General features: G+C 46.1%; 1 protein-coding gene and 1 long non-coding RNA gene across 6 annotated transcripts in view; both read left to right on the top strand.

Annotated features, from left to right (window-relative positions):
• ELP2 (elongator acetyltransferase complex subunit 2) overlaps positions 1-12570 on the top strand; it is a 118255-nt gene extending 105685 nt beyond the window's left edge. For all 5 annotated transcript variants that reach the window (XM_037893397.2, XM_043540312.1, XM_043540310.1 and 2 more), the window contains 4 exons: positions 4452-4573; positions 5116-5258; positions 5558-5671; positions 12270-12570. In XM_037893397.2, coding sequence (XP_037749325.1) covers positions 4452-4573; positions 5116-5258; positions 5558-5671; positions 12270-12426 — 536 coding nt within the window. In that variant the 3' untranslated portion in view covers positions 12427-12570. The remainder of the gene's footprint in view (positions 1-4451; positions 4574-5115; positions 5259-5557; positions 5672-12269) is intronic.
• A 1038-nt stretch (positions 12571-13608) lies between these two features.
• LOC122464601 lies at positions 13609-20253 on the top strand. Its single transcript, XR_006288791.1, has 2 exons — positions 13609-16081; positions 20088-20253. It is a non-coding gene; the product is annotated as an uncharacterized LOC122464601 (long non-coding RNA).
• Positions 20254-20313: the final 60 nt, after the last annotated feature.

Below are 20313 nucleotides of genomic sequence, written 5' to 3'. Positions count from 1 at the left end.
ATAACCTTTTGCCTGGATTATTTACAGAGATTCCTCCAGAGAAATGTGCCCTTTCTCCAAAGGAATGGCTGCAAAGAAACCAAGAATTTTCTTTTCATAACACCTTCTTTTAACATTTGTACAAAATTTCACTGCTTAATTTCCTCCAGTAACTACAGAGCTAACCTCTCTCTTTCTTTCTTTTAACTTCCTCTACTGTGTTTGCCCGCTTGTCTGGGCCCGATTCTTTTGTTGTTGTTGCATTATTTCTTTCCATGGGCACAGGCATTGTTTCACTACCAGTTTAGCCAGGAGGGTGGGCTTTTTGACTAACCCCCCTTTTATTTATTTATACACACCTATTTACATACACACACATTTATTCCCCATATCTAGATGCATCTTATTTAACAATAACCTTAATCCTTTTATGTCCAGACTTAATACAACCTTTTCCTTATTTGAGGCGGTAACAACCCCTCAGCCCCGGTGCTTTGTAGGAAAGGATAGTAGCAGGGCTAGGAACAACGGGAAAGGTAGGGAGTACAGCAGTATTAACAGCACAGTAAAATGAGGGAGTTACATTCACTGACAGTAGGAATAATGACTCCTTGCTGAATGCAGGAGGCAAGTACATTCCTCATTGGAATCTTCTGGTCTGGAAAGAAAGTCCCAGTGTGCAGCTTTCTATACAGTCCAGTGTTCTGAAAGATGCGTGCATGATGCACCTTCCCTGACTGTGCTGCATTGATGTCAGTGAAACGGCCCTGGTGATTCACTAGCACCTGCAAGACCATGGAGAAGTAGCCCTTTCGGTTGATGTACTCTGTTGCAAGTTGGTTGGGGGGCCAAAATTTGGATGTGTTCCATCTAGCGCCCTGCTGCAGTTAGGGAATCCCATTGCCTCAAAGCCATCAGTTATTTCCTGCGCATTACCGAGAGTTACAGTCCTTCATAGCAGGAGGTGATTAATGACCCTGCACACTTGCATCACCGCCACCCCCAAGGTGGACTTTCTCATTCAAAACTGATTTGCGACTGACCAGTAGCAGTCTGGAGTTGCCATCTTCCACACAACGATTGCCACTTGCTTTCCCACAGTGAGGGCAGCTCTCATTCTGGTGTCCTTGTGCCGCGGTGCTGGCGTGAGCTCCACACACTGTTCCAGGAGGGTGGATTTGTGCATCCGAAAGTTCTGCAGCCACTGCTCGTCAGCCCAGACCTGCATCACGATGTCATCCCACCATTCAGAGCTTGTTTCCTGAGCCCAGTACCAATGCCCTACAGTGGCAGCAGCAATCTTGAATTATTTGTTTCCATGGCAGCCGATTCACTCTCTCTGTTTTGCAGCTCATGAAATAACGGATGGTGTTCATAACGCTCATCACCAGACTGGTCAATAGCACAAGATCCATACTGTCAGGCAGAGATGGCAGGTGCACAGTTTATAAGGACTGTTGAAAAATGGCATGAAATGAAGTAGGAAGCTCAAGGAATGATGGGATGGAAAGAACTGCATCATGAGACAGTGAGCACGTCCCTGTGATGCACCGCAATCCATTCCCAGAGCTCCAGCGGCAGAGGGTGACAAGTTGCACAGTGGGATGGGAAAGTTTCCGACAGCCAGGGGAGAAACAAGGAGGCTCTGCCAAGGAACCTTCAGCAGAGGATTGCCGAATACATGCAGGAAAGTTTCCTAGAGATCTCTGTGGAGGATTCCCAAGACATCCCTATGTACATTAACAAACTTTTCCACCATGGCCCCACTGCATATATGGACAGGCTCTATTGTTAATTTCTGCCCTTATCCCTTCTCTACCATATAACAAAGTACAAGACAGCTCAGTCTCCTCTCGCTGTGCAGTATCAAAGCAAAATGAGCACTTATCAGAACTCCCCTCTCCTACATCCTGCATGCCAGAGCCAGAGTGCAGGGACTGGCTAGACGCCTCCAGAGTGGAAAAGAGGTCCTGACTCACCGCACCACTGGACAACCCTGCTGGGCGCTCCACATCGTCCTCCAGCTCCACTTCCTCGTCCACCACTTCGTCATCGGGGTTGAGTCCGCTGGCTGGTGCCTCTAGTTCCCCTGAAGTATCCGCAGGCACTTGGAGGAGGAGGAGGTGGGATCGCTGTCGAGGATGGCGTGCAGCTCCTTCTAGAAGCAGCATGTTTTCGGCGCCATACTAGAGCAACGGTTGGCCTCCCTGGCCTTCTGGTACGCCTGCCTCAGCTCCTTGATCTTAGCACAGCACTGCTGCCTGTCCCTCTCGTGCCCCTTCTCCTGCATGTCACCAGCAATCAACCGTCAGTATCAGAGTTCCGATGGCTGGAGCAAAGCTGCGACTGCACAGCCTCCTCTCCCCATAGACTCCGTAGATCCAACAGCTCTGGTGTGCTCCACGCAGGAGCGTGTCTACTGCGAAAAGCTGGCATGATCAGCTGGGAAGATGCTGTATGAACTGTGCACGCTGAGCAAACCGGAAGAGAAATTTCAAATTTCCTGGGCCTTTAGATGTTGGAGGGGCACATAGCGATGTATCTTCAGAGCAGCAGAGTTCAAACTGCTGACCAGAGCGGTCATGATGGGCATTGGGAGACACCTCCTGGAGGCCAGTGAGGGCGACACAATCATGCACATTGTCTATACTGATGCTGCGTCACTCTAACTGGGTCGCAAAAAGCTCTAGCACTTGTTGAGGTGTTTTATGTTGGCGTAGCAGGGGAGTTGCAGCAGCAGGAGGAGCATTTTAGTGTGTGTATCTCCACTGTTTTGCAGACAAAAGTCGACTTTTGTCGACAAAACTATATAGTGTAGACAAGGCCTAAAGCAGCACTATTACGTTAAAAAGCACATTTAAAAACAAAGTTTCTTACCTGATAGTACATTAGATTATTAAAACTTAAATTTCCATTGGTTTTGTCAGATATGAAAATTGGCTGTGTTGATTCTTCTAAATAAGTTAAATATCCCCAGATTTTGATGTTTGATGTTATCTCCCATAAATAATCTGCTAAAAGGAAACTCCAGTGGTTGGTGGACTGGTTGTTTTTTTTGTTCATTTGTTGTTGTTGTTGTTTTTGGGGGGGTGAGGTTTTTTAAAACATTTCAGAGAGATTTGGGGGGATTACAAAAATGTAAATGCAAGTTGCAAATAAATTAAAGAAATAAGTAAAAAATTCAACATTTTGTGGCTGTGGAAGGCTCTGAGCTTATTCCACAGAGACTGCCATTTTCCTGTGAAACAGGCAGGAAGCTCTGTTAATTGAGATCGAGTCTTTTCCGCTGATTTCAGTCAGAAAAGCAGTCAACTTTGAATGTTGTTTTCAGTTAAGTTTCAGCATCTATTTTAAAGTTTTGTGTGAAAGGAAGGAAAAATGTTTTGGTGTTTTACTTTGTAGATGAGGTCTAAGATATGAATGAGAAGAAAATCTGCTGTACTTCTCACTTTCCCAAGATTTTTTGCTCATTTAACTTCTGAAAGGATGTGTTACTGATGTTTAAGTATGCCAGTCCAATCTATCGCTAATCTTGCTAGCTTGTTTACAGTACTCCTCTCACTGGAGAAACTTCTTTTGTTAGTTTGTGTTACTTTAATAAAGCAGTAGGAATAAGGTTGGCACATTTAGTTTAAACTCCAAAAAGCACACACTGTTCCAAGTTAAGGATCATGAGTACTCTGTGGGAGGTGGACGGAAGAGATTCTCTTTTCATGTACAAATCCAGAACCCATCTGTCTACAAAGTACACATCACCAAGACAGTTTAAAGTAAAATTACATTTACTGCCATCCCAAGAAATTTAAAAGCTTATTAAAATTTAATATTACTGCTTTTTCCATTGCAGTAAATGAGAGTGCTTTTCTGTTGTTAAAATAAAAAATTGTTACTCAAGACTGCATGATTCTGAAAATTTGCAATATCACTGGAGTCTTTTGTAGTAAAGAATGAAGAACTGTTATTGGGTCAGTGACTTCTGCACAGATCATGATAAAATGAAAGTTACATTGGTAATACTTTTCAAAGTCACTAAAATGTACTTATTAAGATACTATCAAAAATAAACAGAATATCATAGAATTAGGCCACATAGAATATGAAAAAGTATTCTTATAGACATGGATACGTTTTCAGAGTGAGAGAAATGCATGCAGAAGATAAAATTGTTTTTGCTATCATCTGGCATTACAGCTAACAGTATTATATTGTAATTAGGCTGACTAGTTATATTTATATTGGTCGCTGTTCATATATAATAAATATGACAGGCATATGGCTTGATCCGTCCTGCAAAGTGCTAACTACCCCAGTTCCCACTAAAGTCACTCAGAGCTGATGGTGGGATTGTACAGGATTATTTCTGTAGCCTTGGTCCCCTCCCTGTACTGCTTTCAAAGCAAAATAAGAGCAGGTATTTTTTTTTAAAAAGATAATTACAAGGATTTTTCTTCTGTTTACTTGCTTTATTCCAGATCCTGTTTTCAGCCTCTTTGCATACACAGACAAAAACACAGCTGTGCATAGCCGGATCATTTGGTCTTGTGATTGGACCCCAGACAGCAAATATTTCATTACCGGAAGTCGGGACAAAAAGGTAACTAATACAAAAGGAACTAACAAAAAGAACAGTATAAAGTAAGCATTGATTTGAAATAAATGGTTTTGGATTTAGCAACTGTATCATATGTACGAATAGTGACATGGAAGTCATTGGGGCTACTTGGGTGCGTAAAGCTAAGCACGTCCGTAAGCATGTGCAAGATTATAGCCAGTGATTTTGCTTCTTTTTTATTGTGTATAGCAACAAAAGGAGAACATGCTGCATGTCATTTTGTGTATGTGTTTTTTAATCAAGGATTCTGTAACTTGATTCATTCAGCTCTTACAAGTAGACTTCTATTTACCAGATATTGTTGCCAATATCTTTAATAATACCACTCAAAACTCTGTTTTTTAAGAAAGATTTGAATTCCTATAAATAGAAGCTGTTGTTTATTTCAGGGGAAAAAAGGAGTTTTGGTCTATCTACCTCCACGCCACAATACAAAATTACTGCTATTCCTGACATGTTCTTAGTTCCTAAGCACAGGTACATAAAAGATCAAAGGGAACAGTTGCTGCTCTTATTTCTAATAGGTCATTATCTGGGGTGACTGTGGCTCAGCTGGAGCCACTGAAAGCAATGGGCTAGGTGCAATCGAGCCTTGTTCTTCAATACTGGATGTTGGGGATTCTGTCACTGCAGTCAGTATCAGCCATGTGCTTGCTCCTGATGAAAGGTATTGTTACCTCGGCATTCTAGAATTCATTTTTGGTGGGTTTTTTCTTTTTACTTGAAAGTGATATTTGTTTTCCACTTTAGTCAGTGCAAGCCTTTTCTAGGTCTGTTGCTTGCTCTCTTCTTGGTTTTTTTAACATTACCTTTTTGTTTTCATTTGCATGTTCTTTTGATGATAAAATTTTGATTTGAAGAGAAGGTTTCAACAGAAAATGTGTGTGACTTGGGCATTGGTTGTCTTTTTTTGAAGATTGTTGATTCATCCTTTTTAGAAATAACATAGTTGTTCCTTCTCAACAGCTACATAGTCGCCGTAGGGTTAGAGTGCGGGAAGATGAACCTGTACACATGGAAGCAGAGTGAGCAGAGACCAGCGTTGACTGATTGGACCAAATGTGTCGAGACTGACAACAGGTATCTTTTTTGGGTCAAGGGGCTCATGAGCAGTTCTCCAGACCAATCCTGTCGTCCAGGTCATATGCAAGGAAAGAGCTTCCTTTTGAGATCTGGGCAGTATGGGAATTCTGAATTAAACTTATTCAGACACACCATAAAAACAGCAAAAAAAATAAAGGTGTATCAAAAGCTCTGAAAGTTTTTTCAGAAAAAGACAATATGCAACCGCTGTAACCCCAAGAAACCCTCCAGCAAAACCTGGGAAAAACCAGCATCAGCCTTCCTGATATTTCCAAAAGAGAAAGAAGCTTTTTAAAAACAAAAATATTATTTCAGGCTGCCATTAGATATCAGAGAAAGACAAAAAAGGGCATAAACCCAGTTTTTAAGAAATCCTTTGATGTGACCTTTAAGGGTAAAATAGGATTGAAGCTTTTAAAAATGTTTTTAAAAAATCACTGTTAAAATGTGGCGAGGAGTAGGAAGTGAGAGAAGGCATGGTGATTCTACTGATCTATGCCATCAACTATGGGATCCCAGCTCTGTATTCACTGGATGTTGGTGCAGGGCTATAGCCGTGCCAGAAGGCCCCATAGAATCATAGAATATCAGGGTTGGAAGGGACCTCCGGAGGTCATCTAGCCCAACCCCCTGCTCAAAGCAGGACCAATCCCCAACTAAATCATCCCAACCAGGGCTTTGTCAAGCCTGACCCTAAAAACGTCTAAGAAAGGAGATTCCACCACCTCCCCAGGTAACGCATTCCAGTGTTTCACCACCCTCCTAGTGAAAAAGTTTTTCCTAATATCCAACCTAAACCTCCCCCACTGCAACTTGAGACCATTACTCCTCGTTCTGTCATCAGCTACCACTGAGAACAGTCTAGATCCATCCTCTTTGGAACCCCCTTTTAGGTAGTTGAAAGCAGCTATCAAATCCCCCCTCATTCTTCTCTTCATCAGACTAAACAATCCCAGTTCCCTCAGCCTCTCCTCATAAGTCATGAGTTCCAGTCCCCTAATCATTTTTGTTGCTCTCCGCTGGACGTTTTCCAATTTTTCCACATCCTTCTTGTAGTGTGGGGCCCAAAACTGGACACAGTACTCCAGATGAGGCCTCACCAATGTCGAATAGAGGGAAACGATCACGTCCCTCGATCTGCTGGCAATGCCCCTACTTATACATCCCAAAATGCCATTGGCCTTCTTGGCAACAAGGGCACACTGCTTACTCATATCCAGCTTCTCGTCCACTGTCACCCCTAGGTCCTTTTCTGCAGAACTACTGCCTAACCATTCGGTCCCTAGTCTGTAGCGGTGCATGGGATTCTTCCATCCTAAGTGCAGGACTCTGCACTTGTCCTTGTTGAACCTCCATGAGATTTCTTTTGGCCCAATCCTCTAATTTGTCTAGGGCCCTCTGTATCGTATCCCAGCGTATCTACCTCTACTCCCAGTTTAGTGTCATCTGCAAACTTGCTGAGGGTGCAATCCACACCATCCTCCAGATCATTAAGGAAGATATTGAACAAAACCGGCCCGAGGACCGACCCTTGGGGCACTCCACTTGATACCGGCTGTCAACTAGACATGGAGCCATTGATCACTACCCGTTGAGCCCGACAATCTAGCCAATTTTCTACCCACCTTATAGTCCATTCATCCAGCCCATACTACTTTAACTTACTGGCAAGAATGCAGTGGGAGATTGTGTCAAAAGCTTTGCTAACGTCAAGGAACAACACGTCCACTGCTTTCCCCTCATCCACAGAGCCAGTTATCTCATCATAGAAGACAATTAGATTAGTCAGGCATGACTTGCCCTTGGTGAATCCATGCTGACTGTTCCTGATCACTTTCCTCTCCTCTAAGTGCTTCAGAATTGATTCCTTGAGGACCTGCTCCATGATTTTTCCGGGGACTGAGGTGAGGCTGACTGGCCTGTAGTTTCCAGGATCATCCTCCTTCCCTTTTTAAAAGATGGGCACTACATTAGCCTTTTTCCAGTCGTCAGGGACCTCCCCCAATCGCCATGAGTTTTCAAAGATAATGGCCAATGGCTCTGCAATCACATCTGCCAACTCCTTTAGCACTCTCGGATGCAGAGCATCCGGGCCCATGGACTTGTGCTCGTCCAGCTTTTCTAAATAGTCCCGAACCACTTCTTTCTCCACAGAGGGCTGGCCACCTCCTCCCCATGCTTTGCTGCCCAGTGCAGTAGTCTGGGAGCTGACCTTGTTCGTGAAGACAGAGGCAAAAAAAGCATTGAGTACATTAGCTTTTTCCACATCCTCTGTCACTAGGTTGCCTCCCTCATTCAGTAAGGGGCCTACGCTTTTCTTGACTTTCTTCTTGTTGCTCACATACCCGAAGAAACCCTTCTTGTTACTCTTAACATCTCTTGCTAGCTGCAACTCCAGGTGTGATTTGGCCTTCCTGATTTCACTTCTGCATGCCCAAGCAATATTTTTATATTCTTCCCTGGTCATTTGTCGAATCTTCCACTTCTTGTAAACTTCTTTTTTGTGTTTAAGATCAGCAAGGATTTCACTGTTAAGCCAAGCCAGTTGCCTGCCATATTTACTATTCTTTCTACACATTGGGATGGTTTGTCCCTGTAACCTCAGTAAGGATTCTTTAAAAATACAGCCAGCTCTCCTGGACTTCTTTCCCCCTCATGTTATTCTCCCAGGGCATCCTGCCATCGGTTCCTTGAGGTTGTCAAAGTCTGCTTTTCTGAAATCTAGGGTCCGTATTCTGCTGCTCTCCTTTCTTCCCTATGTCAGGATCCTGAACTCGACCATCCCATGGTCACTGCCTCCCAGGTTCCCATCCACCTTTGTTTCCCCTACTAATTCTTCCCGGTTTGTGAGCAGCAGGTCAAGAAGAGCTCTGCCCCTAGTTGGTTCCTCCAGCACTTGCACCAGGAAATTGTCCCCTACGCTTTCCAAAAACTTCCTGGATTGTCTGTGCACCGCTGTATTGCTCTCCCAGCAGATATCAGGGTGATTGAAATCTCCCATAAGAACCAGGGCCTGCGATCTAGTAACTTCCATTAGTTACTGAAAGAAAGCCTCATCCACCTCATCCCCCTGATCCGGTGGTCTATAGCAGACTCCCACCACGACATCACCCTTGTTGCTCACGCTTCTAAACTTAATCCAGAGACACTCAGGTTTTTCTGCAGTTTCATACCGGAGCTCTGAGCAATCATACTGCTCTCTTACATACAATGCAACTCCCCCACCTTTTCTGCCCTTCCTGTCCTTCCTGAACAGTTTATATCCATCCATGACAGTACTCCAGTCATGTGAGTATCCCACCAAGTCTCTGTTATTCCAGTCACGTCATAATTCCTTGACTGTGCCAGGACTTCCAGTTCTCCCTCCTTGTTTCCCAGGCTTCTTGCATTTGTGTATAGGCACTTGACATAACTTGCTGTTTGTCCTGCTTTCTTAGTATGAGGCAGGAGCCCTCCCCTTTCGTGCTCTCCTGCTCGTGTTTCCTCCCGGTATCCCACATCCCCACTTATCTCAGGGCTTTGGTCTCCTTCCCCCCGGTGAACCTAGTTTAAAGCCCTCCTCACTAGGTTAGCCAGCCTGCTTGCAAAGATGCTCTTCCCTCTCTTCGTTAGGTGGAGCCCATCTCTGCCTAGCACTCCTCCTTCTTGGAACACCATCCCATGGTCAAAGAATCCACAGCCTTCTCTCCGACACCACCTGTGTAACTATTCGTTGACTTCCACAATTCGACGGTCTCTACCCAGGCCTTTTCTTTCCACGGGGAGGATGGACGAGAACACCACTTGCGCCTCAGACTCCTTTATCCTTCTTCCCAGAGCCACGTAGTCCGCAGTGATCTGCTCAAGGTCATTCTTGGCAGTATCATTGGTGCCCACGTGGAGAAGCAGGAAGGGGTAGCGATCCAAGGGCCTGATGAGTCTCGGCAGTCTCTCCATCACATCGTGAATCCTAGCTCCTGGCAAGCAGCAGACTTCTTGATTTTCCCGGTCGGGGCGGCAGATAAATGACTCGGTCCTTCTGAGGAGAGAATCCCCGAGCACCACCGCCTGCCTCCTCCTCTTGGGAGCGGTGGTCGTGGAACCTCCATCCCTGGGACAGTGCATCTCATGCCTTCCAATCGACGGAGTCTCCTTCTGTTCCCTTCCCTCAGATGTATCATCTAGTCCACTCTCCGCATTAGTACCTGTGGAGAGAACATGAAAATGGTTGCTTACCTGTATCAGTGCTGCTGATACATGGATGCTCCCCTTTCTTCTTCTGGAGGTCACATGCTGCCAAATTTCTTCACCATCCTCCTGTCCCCACTGCGCAGCCTGCTCTGAATCTTCAGAACATTGTGCCCGCAGAAGCATATCCTGACGTCTGTCCAGGAAATCTTCAGTTCTCTTATGCAACGCAGGGTCAATACTTGTTTCTCCAGACCTTGAACCTTCTCTTCCAATATGGAGACCAGCTTGTACTTTGTACAAAGTCGTTTCTGTCCTGTGGAAAAAAGACAAACATGGCACATCCAGTGCAGGTCACAACAGCTGAATGTTCACCATCCATATTACCTTCCTTCTACGAGCTTCCTCAGGAGTTGTAGTAACTACTCAGAGAAGCCAGCAAGATGTAAGCCTCAGTGGGCTCTCCCCAGGCAAACTGCCTCTGTTGGTCTCTCTGCTGTTCACTGCTCAGCTGGTTCGCAGCTGACTGGCTTTTTATAACAGTCAGGCCCACTCAAGGCTCACGTGGAACAAAGCACTCCCAATTCACACTTTTCAAACAACCAATCAAGCACACGGTCAAACTGTCCCCACAACAGACACTCAGATACTCACCAACACAGCTTCCCTAATGCAGCCCTTAGCGTACCTCCTCTCAGACAGATCCCAGGCAAACTCCCTCTTTTAGCCTCCCTGCTGTTCGCTGCTCAGCTGGTTCACATATCCTCAGTCAGGATATGACTTTCTAATAGTTGTTCCCAAGTCATAGTCATACTTTAACACCAATTCTTCAGTTCGTTTCATTTGGCCTAAATAACTTTAGTGTAAATTCAACCTCCTAATCATCACTGTTGCTCAGAAAGCATTGTAGATAGAACAAGCAGTTTTATATAATACCTTCCATACAGAAAGCAAACCCAAAAGGATTAGAACATAAGCTATACATACTGGTACTGCAGTGACTTGGAGGGCACATACAAGAATCATTGTAACACTGGTCAGGAACATTTCATTGAACCAAAACATTTCACAGAGACATCCGTTTCCACAAAACGTTTGTTCAGAGAGATTCTGTAACTGGGTGGGTAGAGGATTGGCTTGGGATGTCGGAGACCCAGGTTAAAGCACCCTGTTCTGCCTGATTTGGAGTGACCTGGGATGTAAAACTGCTGTGAATCTGGCAGAGCAGGGACTTGAACCTAGATCTTCCACAGCCCAGACCAGGGGTAGGCAACCTATGGCAGGCATGCCAAAGGCGGCATGCGAGCTGATTTTCAGTGGCACTCGCACTGCCCGGGTCCTGGCCACCGGTCCGGGGGACGCTGCATTTTAATTTAATTTTAAATGAAGCTTCTTGAACATTTTAAAAACCTTGTTTACTTTACATACACCAATAGTTTAGTTATATATTATAGACATATAGAAAGATACCTTCTAAAAACGTTAAAATGTATTACTGGCACGCGAAACCTTAAATTAGAGTTAATAAATGAAAACTCGGCACACCACTTCTGAAAGGTTGCCGACCCCTGGCCCAGACTGATATCCTGACCACCTGGCTGGAGAGAAACACGTCAGTTTTGTGTGAAAATGTTTCAAAAGGTTTGGTTTCCATTCCAATATGGAATGGAAAATTTTGATACCACAAAAGTGGCAGTGAAAACATCCTCCTGCCAGCTCTAAGTCATTATGCTCCTAAGCACTAGCTTATGCATTGCATCTTGTTTTAAGAAGTAAGAAGAAAATTACTCAATATACTAGGATTATACCCTACTCTTTATCTTGGCTGCCTGGACGTGATCATCAGTCAGAAACCTTAGACTGATATCTTCGGTAAATGACAGCAGTATTTTAGAGTACATTACAGTAAGGGAAGCTACAGTGTTTCTCTGATTTTGTAACTAAAAATTATAGATGAACTCCAACCAGAGCAGTGCACTAGAATCACCCTCCACCACCACCATACATTGAGGAAATTGGGTTTCACATTTGGATCTGCAGCTGAACGTTGTGACTTTGGCTCATGTATACTTAGTCAGTTTGAAAGACGCATCAAACACTGTTTCTAGCATTTAGTCAGCAGTGTCATTTCTGAGCAAGTGAGATGCCTAACCTGAAACTAATGTGGTGAAACTTGAAATTGATAGCAGTTTTAATTATTGACAAGTGAGAGGATAAAATGTCATTAGTGTTGTTAATCACCCTAGAAATTCTGGAGTGTTTAATAAATTCAGGTCGTGACAAGTCAATATTTCTCAGCTGGTAGCACTGAAAGGGAGTGCACTAATTAAATAAAATGATGATGTTTAGCTGAGAAGTCCAGCTGAGTTTGACATTTTGAAGTTGGTGTATGCATTCTTTTTTTCAATGTCTTCTGTCTTTGTTGCAGCCAAAGTCACACTCTTGCTGTCAAACGGCTATGCTGGAGAAACCGGGTGGGCAGAGCTGGACATAACGACGAAGACAACAGTGAATGGTTGCAGCTTGCAAGTTGTGGAGCTGATCACTGTGTAAAGATACTAAATGTTAACAGGTGTGCTCTTTAGCTAAGGCAGCAGACCCAGCTGAGCCAAATGAATCTGTATTTCAGTTTGTTTAACCTTTTGTTTTTTAAACTCCATTTTCTGTTGTGACAACAGGAATGTCTGACAAGTGTATTGATCTAATTTATTAAAGTACCTTGAATAATAGCACATTGTAGTGTCTTGAAGTGTTAAATAATTATCTTATCCAGCAGTATTAGGAAGTTTCAAATACATTGGGTGTTCCAGCTAGTAAATATTTTGGAGAGTGTGTGAAATAGATCGGGGAGTTCCACTTTATATAGAAATGGTGGAAAAGAGACAATGTTTCTCCACTCTGCATGGAGCTGGATAAGCAGAGAAAATGGTACCTCTGTCCTCCAGTTGAGAGGGAAGGAACTGTTTGTGTTTGGGCTTCAAATGAAGTATCAAAACATTTCAAACTTATTACAGTAACTCCTCACTTATAGTTATGTTCCTGGAAAATGCTACTTTAAGCAAAACTATGTTAAGTGAATCCAATTTCCCCATTAGAATTAGTGTAAATAGTGGGGGTTAGGTTCCAGGAAAATAAATAAATATATATACATATACATACCCCCCCCACCATCCCCAGAGTATAAGTTTTAAAGAATTGAATACTGTACACAGCAATGATAATTGTGGAGCTTGGTTGAGGTGGTGGAGTCAGAGGGTGGAAGGGGGTGGGATATTTCCCAGGGAATGCCTTGCTTCTAAATGATTAACACACTCGGCTGAGCCCTCGGGGGTTAACATGTTAATGTAGCCTCACACTCTACAAGGCATAGGCTCCAACTTCCCCTTTCTCGTGGATGCTTGACCTGCCCTCTGTCCCCACCCCCACTCCACCCCTTCCATGAGGCCAAGCCCCCACCCCGCCCCCATTCCAACCCCTTCCCCAACTCCACCCCCTCCCTGCCAATATTAAAACTCCTTCCCCAAATCCCCGCCCCAGCCCCGCCTCTTCCCCACCTCCTCCCCTGAGTGTGCTGCGTTCCCGCTCCTCTCCCTCTCTCCCGGAGCATGCTAATGCTGCCAAACAGCCGTTTGGTGGTGGCCGGGCGGGAAATGCTAGGTGGAGGAGTGGTGACGTGGCGTGCTCAGGGGCGGGGGAAGCGGGGGAGATGGGGCAGGGGGGAAGGGGAGCTTGGCTGTCTGTGGGTGCAGAGCACCCACTAATTTTTCCCCCTGGGTGCTCCAGCCCTAGCACACAGGGAGTCAGCGCCTATGCTACAAGGCAGCACAAATGGAGGGAGGAAACACAATAAACGCATGGCAGTGGCTGCAAACATTCCCTGCGGAAACTGAACGTGATGATGAACCCATGCTATCCCACTGGCGCGCAGCATTCCCTCCACTTTCCAAAGTGCTGGGGGGTGCATATGTGTGTGTGAGAGAGAGAGATGCGCATTGCCCCTTTAAGTATGCTGACCCCACTCTAAGTACACTGCCTTTTTAAGTAGATCAAAAAGATGAGACAGCAGATGCTGCCAGCAGGATCCCTCCATCCTGAGCCCTGTTGTGTCCCCACCCCTGCTCTGTGGAGATGGGGTAGAGGAACAGGGGGGAGACACTCTGCAATCAGCACTCTTCTTCTCCCCTCCCCCCTCCACAGCAAGTAGGAGCCTCCCAGAAGCAGCACACGGCAGTGGGGGGAGGGACACCTGAACTGCCCGGCAATTGCTGGGCGGCTGGTGCACAGGGAACGCTGTGGGGAAGCTGATAGGGGGCTGCCGGCCCACCCTGGTTCCAAGCCCCCACCAGCTGGTTCCAACGGGCTGCTCTTCCTGCAAGCAGTGGACAAAGCAGGTGGCTGCCAAACAATGTTATGAGGGAGTGTGGTGGGGCGAGTGCCCCACCCCCCTGTGAGAGGGGTCAAAGACAGGCCAGAGAGTCTGCACAAAGTGGCGGCCAATCAGGGAGGGCCTGTTAGCCAATCAGGGTTGGGCAAGAGGTGGCCAGTCAGGGCTGGGCTCAGTCCTATATAAAGGCTGCCCATGAGAGGAGCGGTCAGTCTCCTGACCAAGGAGACCAGCACCTGGACGTGCGGTGCTGGGCAGACTCAGGGGAGCATAGGAGAGCTCCAGCCAGTTACCTGCAAGGCTGCGGGCTCTGACCAGAAGGGCCTAAAGGGTGCAAAGGGGTCAGAGGGGAAGTGACCCAGGGAGAGCGGACAGATGAGGGGAGAGAGGGAGGGTCACTAGAGGGTCGCTGGTTTGGAACCCAGAATAGTGGGTGGACCTGGGTCCCCCCAAGCCTTATCTTCCACCTGGCCGTGGGAAGTGGCCATAACGGACTGCACCAGACCCCTGAGGGAAGGGGTTAGACTTTGGGGTGTGGTTGGCCACTGCGGCAGGGGTAAACCAGGAGACTGTTGTTAAATCCCCCCGGAAGGGGGTGAGCATGGACTAAGGGTCTGGGGGGCAGTGTCCTGAAGAGGACGCCGCCGAGCGGGGAGCAACATGGGTCCAGAGACCAATGGAGGGCGAGAAATGGATGGGACACCACTGGCGGAAGGCGCTCCACATGGACTGAGCTAATTCCCGGAGTCACCAGTGGGAGGTGCCGTGGTGGTGAGTCCCAACCCCGTCACAGGGAGCATTGCACAAGTTTAAATGAGCATGTTCTCTAATAGATCAGCCACGAAACAACATTAACTGGGATGACCTTAAGTGAGGAGTTACTGTATCTGTATTAAATGCATAAACATCCATTTTGCTGTCAGCACTCAAGTTGCCTGGTTAAGAATTCTCTCTCTCAAAAAAAAGAGGACAAGGTTAAATATGCAGCCTTAACTTTGTGCATGTGTGTTACAACACTGGGTCAGATCCTCAGCTGGTGTAGATGGGCCAGTTTGCACCAGCTGAGGACCTCTCTCATTGTGTTCCATTTGTAAAGACAGTAAGGGTATGTTTACGATGCAACTGCTGCAGTTAGACTGTTGTAAGGTAGACATTTACTACAGCGATGGAAGAATTCTTCCGTCAACCTACCTGCGTCTGCAGTGGGAGTTAGGTTGATTTATGTTGCACAGGGTATAAAACGTTTGACACCCCTGAGTAATGTAGGTACGTCTACCTGAGTTTTAGGTGTAGCCTAGGCCTAAGAAACTTCCCTCACCAGCAGTCTTTCCTCTCCTGGGCCAGCATCAGGCCCTTGCTTCCTTGACCGTCGGAATTCTCATGAATGTCAAAACATGCATCAGTCTTTGCAGAAAAGTTAATATTTAATTAAATTCAAATGGTTTTTCTCTGTCATAAATGCTGTTTCCTGAGGCCAATGTGTAGGTACATTATATCTAATGGAGGATTCCTGTTCTGACAAAGCCCTGTTCCTTTGTCTTTCCTTCAACTCTTCTTTCCTGTTGGTGTGATGTCTGTCCTTCAAGTGGAAAAAATGACAGAAGGGCTTTCCTAAGTTTTAAGAGTATTGGTGCTTAATGTTCATCCCATCCCATGATGTGGCCTTTTAAGTTTTTGAAAGGTCTGATGTGTATATACAAGAACCTAGAGGCATTGGTAAAATGTGTTGTAGATCTCAGCAGTTTTTGAGGAGAAGATTCAGTTGTGTCGCATGCTTTCTTTCTCTCACCAGAAGGGGTTTTCTATTTCCCAACTAGTCTGACAGGGAACAGTGACACAGCTGCAACCATCTTGAGGTACCTGAGCTCTCTGTAGTTTGCCGCATGTATATCTTTAGGGGCAGACCTTAACTTAGGTCCTACCTACTCTGTATGGATACTGAAAAATCCTAGGGCACTCTCACGAATGTATGAATTTACCGCAGCTTGCTTGGTCAAATTTCCCCTTCCACCACTGATGTGTGGGCTGACTCCCCGTACCTCTCAGGTTGCTGTATTTCAGTAACCGCTGTAGTTTGCTGAGCCCACTGGCATCCGTCAGGATGAAAGCTAATGTACTCAATGCTTTTTTTACCTCTGTCTTCACAAACAAGGTCAGCTCCCAGACTACTGCACTGGGCAGCACAGCATGGGGAGGAGGTGGCCAGCCCTCTGTGAAGAAAGAAGTGGTTCGGGACTATTTAGAAAAGTTGGACGTGCATAAGTCCCTGGGGCCAGATGTGCTGCATCCGAGAGTGCTAAAGGAATTGGCGGATGTGATTGCAGAGCCATTGGCCATTATCTTTGAAAACTCATGGCGATCAGGGGAAGTCCCGGAAGACTGGAAAAAGGCTAATGTAGTGCCAATCTTTAAAAAAGGGAAGAAGGAGGATCCTGGGAACTACAGGCCAGTCAGCCTCACCTCAGTCCCCGGAAAAATCATGGAGTAGGTACTCAAGGAATCAATTCTGAAGCACTTAGAGGAGAGGAAAGTGATCAGGAACAGTCAGCATGGATTCACCAAGGGCAAGTCATGCCTGACTAATCTAATTGCCTTCTATGATAAGATAACTGGTTCTGTGGATGACGGGAAAGCAGTGGACGTGTTATTCCTTGACTTTAGCAAAGCTTTTGACACGGTCTCCCACAGTATTCTTGTCAGCAAGTTAAAGAAGTATGGGCTGGATGGATGCACTACAAGGTGGGTAGAAAGTTGGCTAGATTGTCGGGCTCAACGGGTAGTGATCAAGAGCTCCATGTCTAGTTGGCAGCCAGTATCCAGTGGAGTGCCCCAAGGGTTGGTCCTGGGGCCGGTTTTGTTCAATATTTTCATTAATGATCTGGAGGATGGTGTGGATTGCACCCTCAGCAAGTTTGCGGATTACACTAAACTGGGAGGAGTGGTAGATACGCTGGAGGGTAGGGATAGGATACAGAGGGACCTAGACAAATTGGAGGATTGGGCCAAAAGAAATCTGATGAGGTTCAACAAGGACAAGTGCAGAGTCCTGCACTTAGGACAGAAGAATCCCATGCACCGCTACAGACTAGGGACCGAATGGTTAGGCAGCAGTTCTGGAGAAAAGGACCTAGGGGTTACAGTGGACAAGAAGCTGGATATGTGTGAACAGTGTGCCCTTGTTCCCATGAAGGCTAACGGCATTTTGGGATGTATAAGTAGGAGCATTGCCAGCAGATCAAGGGACATGATCATTCCCCTCTATTCGACATTGGTGAGGCCTCATCTGGAGTACTGTGTCCAGTTTTGGGCCCCACACTACAAGAAGGATGTGGAAAAATTGGAAAGAGTCCAGCGAAGGGCAACAAAAATGATTAGGGGTCTGGAACACATGACTTATGAGGAGAGGCTGAGGGAACTGGGATTGTTTAGTTTACGGAAGAGAAGAATGAGGGGGTATTTGATAGCTGCTTTTAACTACCTGAAAGGTGGATCCAAAGAGGATGGATCTAGACTATTCTCAGTGATAGCGGATGACAGGACAAGGAATAATGGTCTCAAGTTGCAGTGGGGGAGATTTAGGTTGGATATTAGGAAAAACGTTTTCACTAGGAGGGTGGTGAAACACTGGAATGCGTTACCTAGGGAGGTGATGGAATCCCCTTCCTTAGAAGTTTTTAAGGTCAGGCTTGACAAAGCCCTGGCTGGGATGATTTAGTTGGGGATTGGTCCTGCTCTGGGCAGGGGGTTAGACTAGATGACCTCCAGAGGTCCCTTCCAACCCTGATATTCTATGATTCTATGATTCTAAGTTGCTGTATAAATGTAGGGTGTGAATTGTGTGTCTTTACAAGAAGTCTGCTGGCTTGAGATGACAAATGGGATAATCGTATAAAGCTAATGAAAAAGGTAGAATGAAATGCTACTTATTGATTTCTATGCTTCTAGACGACAAGCATTTGACCTTTTAGCTTTTCAACACACAGAAAGGGAAATATTTGACTTTTTTATTTTTAAACTACTATAAAAATATTTTCATAGCTTTAAAATAATAGTTATGCCTGGGAGTTCAACTCCTCTATCCGTTCAATAACTGCCAGGAGATACCTTTCCCGCTGGTCACTATTGTTGAAGTGTATTATACAGCATATAGTATTTCATATTTTAATTAGGTGAAATAAGGACAGGTTGCAGCTAATGAAACCAGTACAAGACACCATCCTTATTAAGCAATTTCCTCTCAAGAGACTGTTCCTAATCCAAATTTACAATTTTACTTTTCCTTTATTATAAGACTACCTCAGTTAATCATTTTTGTCAATGCCTTGTGCAGCTGTGTAAGGCCGTGATCCTGCAAATGCTTACAAATGTGCAGTGGTGTTGTAGCCATGTTGGTCCCAGGATATTAGAGAGACCAGGTGGGTGAGGTAGTGTCTCTTATTGAACCAACTTTTGTTGGAGAGAGAAGTTTCTGAGCTTATCCACAGCTCTTCTTCAGGCCTGGGAAACTCAGGCCAGGTCTACACTACAACTTACATCAGCGCAGCTGCACTGATACAATTGTGCCGCTGTAGCGCTCCTGGTGAAGATGCTCTAAGCCAGAGGTGGGCAAACTACGGCCCGTGGGCCACATCCAGCCCGCGGGACCCTCCTGCCCAGCCTCTGAGCCCCTGGCCCAGGAGGCTCACCTCCGGCCCCTCCCCTGCTGTTCCCCCTCCCCCGCAGCCTCAGCTCACTGCACTGCCGGCACAATGCTCTGGGCAGCAGGGCTGTGAGCTCCTGGGGCAGCGCAGCTGCAGAGCCTGGCCTGACCCTGTGCTCTGAGCTGCCCGGTGGCATGGCTGGCTCCAGCCGGGCGGCGCGGCTGTCGTGCTCCAGGCAGTGCGGTAAGGGGGGGGTGAGGTTGGATAGAGGGCAGGGGAGTTTGGGGGTGGTGGTCAGGGGGTAGGGGTGTGGATAGGGGTCGGGGCAGTCAGAGGGCGGGGAACGGGGGGGTTGAATGGGAGCAGGGGTCCCGGGGGGGGCAGTCAAGAAGGAGGGGGGTTGGAGGGGATGGTCAGGGGACAGGGAGAAGGGGTGGTTGGATGGGGCAGGCGTCCTGTGGTGGGGTCATCAGGGGGCAAGAAGCTGGGGGCCACAGCTAGTTTTCCCCCTCCTTCCCTCCCTATGACTGGAGGGGTGTTAACAGGCTGCTTCACTTTGAATGGTCCCTTGAAATATACGTTTGTTTAGCAAAGTTCTCTTCAACCTTCAAGTGTATTTAGCAGGGACGCTGAAAAATCTACTCCCCCGAGTGATGTCGTTATACCGACCTACCCTCCAGTGTAAACAGCACTATGTTGGCCGGAGAACTTCTTCCACTGACATAGAGACCACCTCCTCGGGAGGTGGATTAACTCTACCAGTTGGAGAGATCTCTCCCGTCGGCGTAGCGCATCTTCCTTCAAGCGCTACAGCTGCGCTGATGCAGTGTTTTAAGCGTAGACCCACCCTTTGTTTCCCAAATCAGAAGAAGAGCTCAAAAGCGTGTCTCTCACCACCAGAAGTTGGTCCAATAAAAGATATTAGCTCACCCACCTTGTCCCTCTAGCTTTACCTGGAGCAGTCACACTGAAGTCATGGGACTGCTCATGGTAGTAGAGTTAAACACATGCGCAAGGGTGTGCAAGATTGAGGCCTAAAACAGGTTTCTCTGGATTATAGACGAGAAACGGTGCAATGGTAAAAAGTCAGTCTTGCACATGAGTTAATATGTTAAATGAAGAATTCCATGTACTTTTATTTCACAGGGATGAAATTCTAAATGCATAATATTTCAGTGATCGTTGAACTGGAAAACTGCTCATTTTGCTTCTTTCTTTGCAGACCACCAGATGTCAGTATAAGAAAAAGGATAAGCAAAGGACCACAGAATCTCTGTGATTTATATAAATGAAAAAACAAAATAAAATTATCGTGTCATTCAAAGGAAAATATTTGTTATAGACTGAGGTTGTTTAAATAAATCCTTCTGATAAGCACCTTCCAGGAATAAAATGTTCATTCTCCGTTTGTTGGGGCGGGTTGAATCTGACTTCAGAAAATGGAGAAC

This window comes from Chelonia mydas, chromosome 2 (genome assembly GCF_015237465.2).
Source record: "Chelonia mydas isolate rCheMyd1 chromosome 2, rCheMyd1.pri.v2, whole genome shotgun sequence".
In the NCBI taxonomy this organism is placed as follows: domain Eukaryota; kingdom Metazoa; phylum Chordata; order Testudines; family Cheloniidae; genus Chelonia; species Chelonia mydas.
This window is presented reverse-complemented; position numbering and strand designations above follow the sequence as displayed.